We start from the raw sequence: 12,873 nt of genomic DNA, 5'->3' as shown, positions 1-12,873 counted from the left end.
TGTCACTGTGTCACTGTGTGTGTGTCACTGTGTGTGTGTCACTGTGTGTGTGTCACTGTGTGTGTGTCACTATCACTGTGTGTGTGTCACTGTGTCACTGTGTGTGTGTCACTATCACTGTGTGTGTGTCACTATCACTGTGTGTGTGTCACTGTGTCACTGTGTGTGTGTCACTATCACTGTGTGTGTGTCACTGTGTCACTGTGTGTGTGTCACTATCACTGTGTGTGTGTCACTATCACTGTGTGTGTGTCACTGTGTGTGTGTCACTGTGTCACTGTGTGTGTGTCACTGTGTCACTGTGTGTGTGTCACTGTGTGTGTGTCACTGTGTGTGTGTCACTATCACTGTGTGTGTGTCACTGTGTCACTGTGTGTGTGTCACTATCACTGTGTGTGTGTCACTGTGTGTGTGTCACTGTGTGTGTGTCACTGTGTGTGTGTCACTATCACTGTGTGTGTGTCACTGTGTCACTGTGTGTGTGTCACTGTGTCACTGTGTGTGTGTCACTGTGTGTGTGTCACTGTGTGTGTGTCACTATCACTGTGTGTGTGTCACTATCACTGTGTGTGTGTGTCACTGTGTCACTGTGTGTGTGTCACTATCACTGTGTGTGTGTCACTGTGTGTGTGTCACTATCACTGTGTGTGTCACTATCACTGTGTGTGTGTCACTGTGTCACTGTGTGTGTCACTGTTTCACTGTGTGTGTGTGTCACTATCACTGTGTGTGTCACTGTGTCACTGTGTGTGTGTCACTGTGTCACTGTGTGTGTGTCACTGTGTGTGTGTCACTGTGTGTGTGTCACTATCACTGTGTGTGTGTCACTGTGTCACTGTGTGTGTGTCACTGTGTCACTGTGTGTGTGTCACTGTGTGTGTGTCACTGTGTGTGTGTCACTGTGTCACTGTGTGTGTGTCACTGTGTGTGTGTCACTATCACTGTGTGTGTGTGTCACTGTGTGTGTCACTATCACTGTGTGTGTGTCACTGTTTCACTGTGTGTGTGTGTCGCTGTGTGTGTCACTGTGTGTGTCACTGTGTGTGTGTCGCTGTGTGTGTCGCTGTGTCACTGTGTGTGTGTGTCACTGTGCGTGTGTGTGTTTCACTGTGTGTCACTGTGTGTGTCACTGTGTGTGTGTCACTGTGTGTGTGTGTCACTGTGTGTGTCACTGTGTCACTGTGTGTGTGTGTGTCACTGTGTGTGTCACTGTGTGTGTCACTGTGTGTTTCACTGTGTGTGTCACTGTGTCACTGTGTGTGTCACTGTTTCACTGTGTGTGTGTGTCGCTGTGTGTGTCACTGTGTGTGTGTCGCTGTGTGTGTCGCTGTGTCACTGTGTGTGTGTGTCACTGTGCGTGTGTGTGTTTCACTGTGTGTCACTGTGTGTGTCACTGTGTGTGTGTCACTGTGTGTGTGTGTCACTGTGTGTGTCACTGTGTCACTGTGTGTGTGTGTGTCACTGTGTGTGTCACTGTGTGTGTCACTGTGTGTGTCACTGTGTCACTGTGTGTGTCACTGTGTCACTGTGTGTGTGTGTCACTGTGTGCGTTTCACTGTGTGTGTCACTGTGTCACTGTGTGTGTCACTGTGTCACTGTGTGTGTGTCACTGTGTGTGTCACTGTGTGTGTGTGTGTCACTGTGTCACTGTGTGTGTCACTATCACTGTGTCACTGTGTCAATGTGTGTGTCACTGTGTGTGTCACTGTGTGTGTCACTGTGTCGCTGTGTGTGTGTGTTACTCTGTGTGTCACTGTGTGTGTCACTGTGTGTGTGTGTGTCACTGTGTCACTGTGTGTGTCACTGTGTGTGTCACTGTGTATGTGTGTGTCACTATCACTGTGTCACTGTGTCACTGTGTGTGTGTGTTTCACTGTGTGTGTCACTGTGTGTGTCACTGTGTGTGTGTCACTGTGTGTGTCACTGTGTGTGTCACTGTGTGTGTGTGTCACTATCACTGTGTCACTGTGTCACTGTGTGTGTGTGTTTCACTGTGTGTGTCACTGTGTGTGTCACTGTGTGTGTGTCACTGTGTGTGTCACTGTGTCACTGTGTGTGTCACTGTGTGTGTCGCTGTGTCACTGTGTATGTCACTGTGTGTGTCACTGTGTGTGTCACTGCCACGTGGAATGTTCGAACGCTCACTGCGGAGGAGAGGCTGCCACTCCTCTGTCGGGAGCTGGACCGGTACCGACTGGATCTCTGTGGCATTCAGGAGGTCCGGTGGACCGGTTCTGGCTCCTGCCACCATGAGGGGTGGACAGTCCTCTACTCGGGGCAGGAGACTGCCAAACAACAGGGTGTGGCTCTTCTTCTGAACAAAAGAATGAAGGGGGCGTGGGAGCGTGGCGGTGAGGTGTGGGAAGCTGTAAGCCCCAGGATACTTTGGGCTCGCCTTCCCATCAACCAGAGGCGAGGAGTGGTGGTCGTGGTTACTTATGCCCCCACCGAAGACGAACATCCGTGGAGGGATGCAGGCAAAGCCGATGAGTCGGACGCTTTCTATGACCTCCTGTCACAGGTGCTGGCTAAAGTGGCCACTCGGGACAGAGTCATCTTGTTGGGTGACTTCAATGCCCGAGTTGGTCATGATGCTGGCACCTGGTCTGGAGTGATTGGAAGGCATGGGCCAGATCAGCTCAATAATAACGGTAGGAGGCTGCTAGATTTTTGTGCAGCCCATGGGCTTGTAATTACCAACACGCTGTTCCGGCATCGGCGCATCCACACAACATCATGGATGCATGCCGGGTCCAAGCAAGAACATCTGCTGGACTACATAGTGACGGACCAGCGGATGCGAGCCCATGTCCTTGACACCAGGACCTACCGTGGAGCTGATCTGCCCTCTGACCATCGACTAGTCATCTGTAAGATGCGCCTGCCATTCTTCCACTCCGGTGGTGGGTGTACACCCAGGATCCCATTCCAACCAAAAGTGGTCTGGTCTAAGTTAGCTGATGAAAGTTGTAAGCGAGAATTTCATCATCGCTTGCAGCTGGGGTTGGCATCGTCCCCCACTCCACCTGATGTCGAGGGTAAATGGGCGAGGTTTAAGACTGTGACTCATGCAGCTGCAATGGCTGCTTTGGGTACGCGGTCCAGACCTCCCCGGGAACCCTGGCTGACGGAGGAGGTGTTCAGGTTAATTGAGAAAAAGCGACAGGCCCACTCTCATCGCCTACAGCATCCCACGTCAGAGAATGAGGAGGTTTACCGCAGCCTTCGCTCGGAGGTTCGGAGAGCCGTAAGGCGCTGTAAGGATGGGTGGTGGTCGCGGGTTGCTGAGGAGATGGAGTCTGCCTCAGTGGCCCGCGATCACAAATCACTATTTAACTCCATCAAAAAAGTAACCTGCAGCGCCACACCTATTACCATCATTAGAGGAAAAAACGGTGATCCAATCTCCGACCCCCAGGAACTGGTTTGCAGATTTGCTGAGCATTTCTGTGAGGTCCTGGGGGAGGGAAAATCTCTCAGCCAGGAAAACATCATGGCTGCGGTGCCTCAAATATTGGAAGAGGTCACCCCCTGTGAGTGGCTGGCTGAGGTACCAGCTGTTGAGGAAGTACTGAGGGCGATCCGGAGTCTGAGACCAGGGAAGGCACCGGGCAGAGATGATCTCCCAAGCGAAATGCTGAGGGAGGGTGGCGTTTGTGCACAGACTGCCCTATATGACATCATAACAACAGTCTGGACCACTGGACGGGTTCCGCAGGACTGGAAGGATGCCCTGGTGGTCCCCCTCTTTAAGAAGGGGGACCGTACCGACTGTAACAACTACAGGGGCATCTCACTCCTCAGTGTGCCGGGTAAGGTCCTGGCAAGGATTATTCAACATCGCCTTGCTAGGCACGCTGAGGAGAGGCTTGCGGAGCCCCAATGCGGTTTCAGGAAAGGGCGGTCCTGCACAGATGCCATATTTTCTGTCCGTCTGCTACAGCAGAGGTGTAGGGAATTCCAAAAAGACCTACATCTCTGCTTTATTGACCTGGTCAAGGCCTATGATACCATCAGTCGGACTGGGCTCTGGGTTGTTCTTCGTGCTTTCGGAGTCCCTGACCCTCTGCTCACGATCATTAAGGACCTTCATGATGGTGAGCGGGCCCGGGTAAAACTACGTGGCCGGGAGTCGGAGCCTTTCCCTGTACACCTTGGGGTGCGACAGGGATGTCCTCTGGCTCCCACATTATTTAACATCTATTTCGACTGCGTAGTTCGTGAAGCCTTCAATAGCTGTACCGGGGGAATTACCATTTGGTACAGATATAATGGGAGGCTGATCGACGCCCGGGTGCGATCAAGGGATGGCTCCCTATTGGTCAACCACGTTATGTATGCCGATGATTTGGTAATAGCTGCTCATTCAGAAGAGGAGTTGGAGACGCTGCTGCTGAGACTGGAGCGTGCCACTAAGAGGTGGGGCCTTACCATCAGCCCCACCAAAACTAAGCACCTGCCTGGGTATTTTGTACCATCTGGCACTCCACCCCCACAACTCCCAATCGGTGATGGGGCAGTTGTGGAGAGAGTGGAGAGTTTCCCATACCTGGGCAGTGTGCTTATGACCGGCTCCAGTTTATCAGCAGAGGTCTCACTCCGAATCAGTCGAGCGGCAATATCTTTTCGTCGGTTGCGTAACGCTGTGTGGAAGCTACCTGGTCTGTCGCTCCGCACGAAGCTTCAGGTCTTCTCGGCCACGGTCATTCCCTCCCTTCTCTACGCTTGCGAAACGTGGACCCCCCTAGTGGAGCATCTTCGCCGGTTGGAAACATTTAGGCTGGCCTGCCTACGATCCATCCTGGGTTTAACCAGGCTGGATTGTGTGAGGAGCTCACAAGTCCTTGAAAGATCTGGGCAAAGTCCTATCAGTGAGCTCCTCCGGCAGGCAAGGCTGCGTTGGCTGGGTCATGTAGCCTGCATGCCCAGCCACCGCATGCCTAAACAGCTTTTGTTCGGCCGGATCGAGGGGGCTAAACGGGCGCGGCACGGGCTAGAGAAGAGATGGAGTGATGTGGTACAGGAGGACATGGAGCTGAGTGGACTTGCCGATGACTGGTACCAGCGGTGTCAAGATTGGCCTCAGTGGAGGAGGCTCGTGAAGGACGCTACTGGGCAGTTGGAGGCAGTCGCCCTCCAACAACAACGGAGGGCGGAGGAGCGACGCTCACAACAACGAGCGGAGCGCCGGGTGGCTAAAGCACAGCAAGTTGGCACAGTAGGGGGCACAGGTGGTGCATCAGCCAGTCGTCTCGGTCATCTCGGTCAGTCGACCCGTGGCACCTGGGTCTGCCCCGTGACCTCCTGCCAGCGGGCGTTCGACACTTCACGTGGCCTCAGGGTGCACATGGCCTGGCACAAGCGTCGTGGTGACGTCACCGCCACTTAGTGGCGAATGGCGGTTGTTGTTGTTGTCACTGTGTCACTGTGTGTGTGTGTGTCACTATCATTGTGTCACTGTGTCACTGTGTGTGTGTGTTTCACTGTGTGTGTCACTGTGTGTGTCACTGTGTGTGTGTCACGCAAAACAACCTCCTACCTCCTCGCGGTGCCGGACGGGCAACACTGTCGTGGGCAGTGCTGTGGGGGGAGGGCCAATGCCCATTGGCCTCTCCCCTCATGGCGTCTGTGACCACCACAGTGGCTAAACGGGGGCTCTGGACGGGTGCGAGGGGCTGGTAACCCCTCCACCTTCAATTAACCACCACTAAACTACGAATTAAACATAAACCTGTAATTAATAAGCTTGTGCCGGAGGCCCCGGGGGGTCAGGCTTTTATGACGTCTCCTGGCCAAGCCCCATTTGGCGGAGCCAGGAGATTGAATTTTAACCCTCGGGGCTCCTCCAGAAACAACGAAAAACCATTGCGGATGGCCACGTGGAATGTTCGAACGCTCACTGCGGAGGAGAGGCTGCCACTCCTCTGTCGGGAGCTGGACCGGTACCGCCTGGATCTCTGTGGCATTCAGGAGGTCCGGTGGACCGGTTCTGGCTCCTGCCACCATGAGGGGTGGACAGTCCTCTACTCGGGGCAGGAGACTGCCAAACAACAGGGTGTGGCTCTTCTTCTGAACAAAAGAATGAAGGGGGCGTGGGAGCGTGGCGGTGAGGTGTGGGAAGCTGTAAGCCCCAGGATACTTTGGGCTCGCCTTCCCATCAACCAGAGGCGAGGAGTGGTGGTCGTGGTTACTTATGCCCCCACCGAAGACGAACATCCGTGGAGGGATGCAGGCAAAGCCGATGAGTCGGACGCTTTCTATGACCTCCTGTCACAGGTGCTGGCTAAAGTGGCCACTCGGGACAGAGTCATCTTGTTGGGTGACTTCAATGCCCGAGTTGGTCATGATGCTGGCACCTGGTCTGGAGTGATTGGAAGGCATGGGCCAGATCAGCTCAATAATAACGGTAGGAGGCTGCTAGATTTTTGTGCAGCCCATGGGCTTGTAATTACCAACACGCTCTTCCGGCATCGGCGCATCCACACAACATCATGGATGCATGCCGGGTTCAAGCAAGAACATCTGCTGGACTACGTAGTGACGGACCAGCGGATGCGAGCCCATGTCCTTGACACCAGGACCTACCGTGGAGCTGATCTGCCCTCTGACCATCGACTAGTCATCTGTAAGATGCGCCTGCCATTCTTCCACTCCGGTGGTGGGTGTACACCCAGGATCCCATTCCAACCAAAAGTGGCCTGGTCTAAGTTAGCTGATGAAAGTTGCAAGCGAGAATTTCATCATCGCTTGCAGCTGGGGTTGGCATCGTCCCCCACTCCACCTGATGTCGAGGGTAAATGGGCGAGGTTTAAGACTGTGACTCATGCAGCTGCAATGGCTGCTTTGGGTACGCGGTCCAGACCTCCCCGGGAACCCTGGCTGACGGAGGAGGTGTTCAGGTTAATTGAGAAAAAGCGACAGGCCCACTCTCATCGCCTACAGCATCCCACGTCAGAGAATGAGGAGGTTTACCGCAGTCTTCGCTCGGAGGTTCGGAGAGCCGTGAGGCGCTGTAAGGATGGGTGGTGGTCGCGGGTTGCTGAGGAGATGGAGTCTGCCTCAGTAGCCCGCGATCACAAATCACTATTTAACTCCATCAAAAAAGTAACCTGTAGCGCCACACCTATTACCATCATTAGAGGAAAAAACGGTGATCCAATCTCCGACCCCCAGGAACAGGTTTGCAGATTTGCTGAGCATTTCTGTGAGGTCCTGGGGGAGGGAAAATCTCTCAGCCAGGAAAACATCATGGCACAAAGTGGGGATAACCCTGCTGAGGCTGCGGTGCCTCAAATATTGGAAGAGGTCACCCCCTGTGAGTGGCTGGCTGAGGTACCGGCTGTTGAGGAAGTACTGAGGGCGATCCGGAGTCTGAGACCAGGGAAGGCACCGGGCAGAGATGATCTCCCAGGCGAAATGCTGAGGGAGGGTGGCGTTTGTGCACAGACTGCCCTATATGACATCATAACAACAGTCTGGACCACTGGACGGGTTCCGCAGGACTGGAAGGATGCCCTGGTGGTCCCCCTCTTTAAGAAGGGGGACCGTACCGACTGTAACAACTACAGGGGCATCTCACTCCTCAGTGTGCCGGGTAAGGTCCTGGCAAGGATTATTCAACATCGCCTTGCTAGGCATGCTGAGGAGAGGCTTGCGGAGCCCCAATGTGGTTTCAGGAAAGGGCGGTCCTGCACAGATGCCATATTTTCTGTCCGTCTGCTACAGCAGAGGTGTAGGGAATTCCAAAAAGACCTACATCTCTGCTTTATTGACCTGGTCAAGGCCTATGATACCATCAGTAGGACTGGGCTCTGGGTTGTTCTTCGTGCTTTCGGAGTCCCTGACCCTCTGCTCACGATCATTAAGGACCTTCATGATGGTGAGCGGGCCCGGGTAAAACTACGTGGCCGGGAGTCGGAGCCTTTCCCTGTACACCTTGGGGTGCGACAGGGATGTCCTCTGGCTCCCACATTATTTAACATCTATTTCGACTGCGTAGTTCGTGAAGCCTTCAATAGCTGTACCGGGGGAATTACCATTTGGTACAGATATAATGGGAGGCTGATCGACGCCCGGGTGCGATCAAGGGATGGCTCCCTATTGGTCAACCACGTTATGTATGCCGATGATTTGGTAATAGCTGCTCATTCAGAAGAGGAGTTGGAGACGCTGCTGCTGAGACTGGAGTGTGCCACTAAGAGGTGGGGCCTTACCATCAGCCCCACCAAAACTAAGCACCTGCCTGGGTATTTTGTACCATCGGGCACTTCGCCCCCACAACTCCCAATCGGTGATGGGGCAGTTGTGGATAGAGTAGAGAGTTTCCCATACCTGGGCAGTGTGCTCATGACCGGCTCCAGTTTATCAGCAGAGGTCTCACTCCGAATCAGTCGAGCGGCAATATCTTTTCATCGGTTGCGTAACGCTGTGTGGAAGCTACCTGGTCTGTCGCTCCGCACGAAGCTTCAGGTCTTCTCGGCCACGGTCATTCCCTCCCTTCTCTACGCTTGCGAAACGTGGACCCCCCCTAGTGGAGCATCTTCGCCGGTTGGAAACATTTAGGCTGGCCTGCCTACGATCCATCCTGGGTTTAACCAGGCTGGATTGTGTGAGGAGCTCACAAGTCCTTGAAAGATCTGGGCAAAGTCCCATCAGTGAGCTCCTCCGGCAGGCAAGGCTGCGTTGGCTGGGTCATGTAGCCCGCATGCCCAGCCACCGCATGCCTAAACAGCTTTTGTTTGGCCGGATCGAGGGGGCTAAACGGGCGCGGCACGGGCTAGAGAAGAGATGGAGTGATGTGGTACAGGAGGACGTGGAGCTGAGTGGACTTGCCGATGACTGGTACCAGCGGTGTCAAGATCGGCCTCAGTGGAGGAGGCTCGTGAAGGACGCTACTGGGCAGTTGGAGGCAGTCGCCCTCCGACAACAACGGAGGGCGGAGGAGCGACGCTCACAACAACGAGCGGAGCGCCGGGTGGCTAAAGCACAGCAAGTTGGCACAGTAGGGGGCACAGGTGGTGCATCAGCCAGTCATCTCGGTCATCTCGGTCAGTCGACCCGTGGCACCTGGGTCTGCCCCGTGACCTCCTGCCAGCGGGCGTTCGACACTTCACGTGGCCTCAGGGTGCACATGGCCTGGCACAAGCGTCGTGGTGACGTCACCGCCACTTAGTGGCGAATGGCGGTTGTTGTTGTTGTCACTGTGTGTGTGTGTGTCACTGTGTCACTGTGTGTGTCACTATCACTGTGTCACTGTGTCAATGTGTGTGTCACTGTGTGTGTCACTGTGTGTGTCACTGTGTCGCTGTGTGTGTGTCACTATCATTGTGTCACTGTGTCACTGTGTGTGTGTGTCACTATCATTGTGTCACTGTGTCACTGTGTGTGTGTGTTTCACTGTGTGTGTCACTGTGTGTGTCACTGTGTGTGTGTCACTGTGTGTGTCACTGTGTGTGTGTCACGTGCAGCTACGTGGGTGATATGCTCGCCTGGCTGCACCAGGCGAGTGCCTCCGAGCGCGAGCACCTGGACGCTCTGCTTAAGGACATCTCCACGCCAGGTCAGCTCACCCAGATACCTGCACACCTACTAGCTCACACAGATACTCACCCACATACCAACTCACACAGATACCCACACACGTACCAGCTCACCCACCTACCCACCCACGTACCAGATCACCCAGATACCTGCACACCTACCAGCTCACACAGATACCCACACACGTACCAGTTCACCCAGATACCCACACACGTACCAGTTCACCCAGATACCCACACACGTACCAGTTCACCCAGATACCCACACACGTACCAGCTCACACAGATACCCACACACGTACCAGTTCACCCAGATACCTGCACACGTACCAGCTCACCCACCTACCCACCCACGTACCAGCTCACCCACCTACCCACCCACGTACCAGTTCACCCACCTACCCACACACCTACCAGCTCACCCAGATACCTCCACATGTACCAGCTCACCCAGATACCTGCACACGTACCAGCCCACCTACCTACCCACCCACGTACCAGATCACCCAGATACTTACACACGTACCATCACACCCAGATACCTACACACCTACGAGCTCACCCAGATACCTACACACGTACCAGCTCACCCAGATACCTACACACCTACCAGCTCACCCAGATACCTACACACGTACCAGCTCACCCAGATACCCACACACCTACGAGCTCACCCAGATACCTACACATGTACCAGCTCACCCAGATACCTGCACAAGTACCAGCCCACCTACCTACCCACCCACGTACCAGATCACCCAGATACTTACAAACATACCAGCTCACCCAGATACCCACACACCTACCAGCTCACCCAGATACCTACACACGTACCAGCTCACCCAGATACCTACACACCTACGAGCTCACCCAGATACCTACACACGTACCAGCTCACACAGATACCCACACACCTACCAGCCTACCCAGATACCTACACACCTACCAGCTCACCCAGATACCTACACACCTACCAGCCCACCCAGATACCTACACACCTACCAGCCCACCCAGATACCTACACACCTACCAGCCCACCCAGATACCTACACACCTACCAGCCCACCCAGATACCTACACACCTACCAGCTCACCCAGATACCTACACACCTACCAGCCCACCCAGATACCTACACACCTACCAGCTCACCCAGATACCTGCACACGTACCATCACACCCAGATACCCACACACCTACCAGCTCACCCAGATACCTACACACGTACCAGCTCACCCAGATACCTGCACACGTACCAGCTCACCCAGATACCCACACAGGTACCAGCTCACCCAGATACCTGCACACGTACCATCACACCCAGATACCCACACACGTACCAGCTCACACAGATACCTACACACCTACCAGCTCACCCAGATACCCACACACGTACCGGCTCACACAGATACCTACACACCTACCAGCTCACCCAGATACCCACACACCTACCAGCTCACCCAGATACCCACACACCTACCAGCTCACCCAGATACCCACACACGTACCAGCTCACCCAGATACCCACACACGTACCAGCTCACACAGATACCTACACACGTACCAGCTCACACAGAAACCCACACACGTACCACCTCACCCAGATACCTACACACGTACCAGCTCACCCAGATACCTACACACGTACCAGCTCACCCAGATACCCACACACGTACCAGCTCACACAGATACCCACGCACGTACCAGCTCACCCAGATACCCACACACGTACCAGCTCACCCAGATACCTACACACGTACCAGCTCACACAGAAACCCACACACGTACCAGCTCACACAGATACCCACACACGTACCAGCTCACCCAGATACCCACACACGTACCAGCTCACCCAGATACCTACACACGTACCAGCTCACACAGATACCCACACACGTACCAGCTCACACAGATACCCACACACGTACCAGCTCACCCAGATACCTACACACGTACCAGCTCACACAGATACCCACACACGTACCAGCTCACACAGATACCCACACACGTACCAGCTCACACAGATACCCACACACGTACCAGCTCACACAGATACCTACACACGTACCAGCTCACCCAGATACCCACACACGTACCAGCTCACACAGATACCCACACACGTACCAGCTCACACAGATACCTACACACGTACCAGCTCACCCAGATACCTACACACGTACCAGCTCACACAGATACCCACACACGTACCAGCTCACACAGATACCCACACACCTACCAGCTCACACAGATACCCACACACGTACCAGCTCACACAGATACCCACACACGTACCAGCTCATCCAGATACCTACACATGTACCAGCTCACCCAGATACCTGCACACGTACCAGCCCACCTACCTACCCACCCACGTACCAGATCACCCAGATACTTACACAGGTACCATCACACCCAGATACCTACACACCTACGAGCTCACCCAGATACCTACACACGTACCAGCTCACCCAGATACCTACACACCTACCAGCTCACCCAGATACCTACACACGTACCAGCTCACCCAGATACCCACACACCTACGAGCTCACCCAGATACCTACACATGTACCAGCTCACCCAGATACCTGCACACGTACCAGCCCACCTACCTACCCACCCACGTACCAGATCACCCAGATACTTACACACGTACCAGCTCACCCAGATACCCACACACCTACCAGCTCACCCAGATACCTACACACGTACCAGCTCACCCAGATACCTACACACCTACGAGCTCACCCAGATACCTACACACGTACCAGCTCACACAGATACCCACACACCTACCAGCCTACCCAGATACCTACACACCTACCAGCTCACCCAGATACCTACACACCTACCAGCCCACCCAGATACCTACACACCTACCAGCCCACCCAGATACCTACACACCTACCAGCCCACCCAGATACCTACACACCTACCAGCCCACCCAGATACCTACACACCTACCAGCTCACCCAGATACCTACACACCTACCAGCCCACCCAGATACCTACACACCTACCAGCTCACCCAGATACCTGCACACGTACCATCACACCCAGATACCCACACACCTACCAGCTCACACAGATACCCACACACGTACCAGCTCACACAGATACCCACACACGTACCAGCTCACACAGATACCCACACACGTACCAGCTCACACAGATACCTACACACGTACCAGCTCACCCAGATACCCACACACGTACCAGCTCACACAGATACCCACACACGTACCAGCTCACACAGATACCTACACACGTACCAGCTCACCCAGATACCTACACACGTACCAGCTCACACAGATACCCACACACGTACCAGCTCAC

At 54.4% G+C, this 12,873-nt stretch overlaps 1 protein-coding gene across 1 annotated transcript in view; it reads left to right on the top strand.

Annotated features, from left to right (window-relative positions):
• COG6 (component of oligomeric golgi complex 6) overlaps positions 1-12,873 on the top strand; it is a 63,765-nt gene that overhangs the window by 14,462 nt on the left and 36,430 nt on the right. The window contains 1 exon segment of the mRNA XM_078880212.1: positions 9,468-9,559. Within this exon segment, the coding sequence (XP_078736338.1) occupies positions 9,468-9,559 (92 nt within the window).

This window comes from Lampetra fluviatilis, chromosome 56, assembly GCF_964198595.1.
Source record: "Lampetra fluviatilis chromosome 56, kcLamFluv1.1, whole genome shotgun sequence".
In the NCBI taxonomy this organism is placed as follows: Eukaryota; Metazoa; Chordata; class Hyperoartia; order Petromyzontiformes; family Petromyzontidae; genus Lampetra; species Lampetra fluviatilis.
The sequence above is the reverse complement of the archived record's forward strand: the minus strand, read 5'-3'. Positions and strand labels throughout refer to the sequence as shown.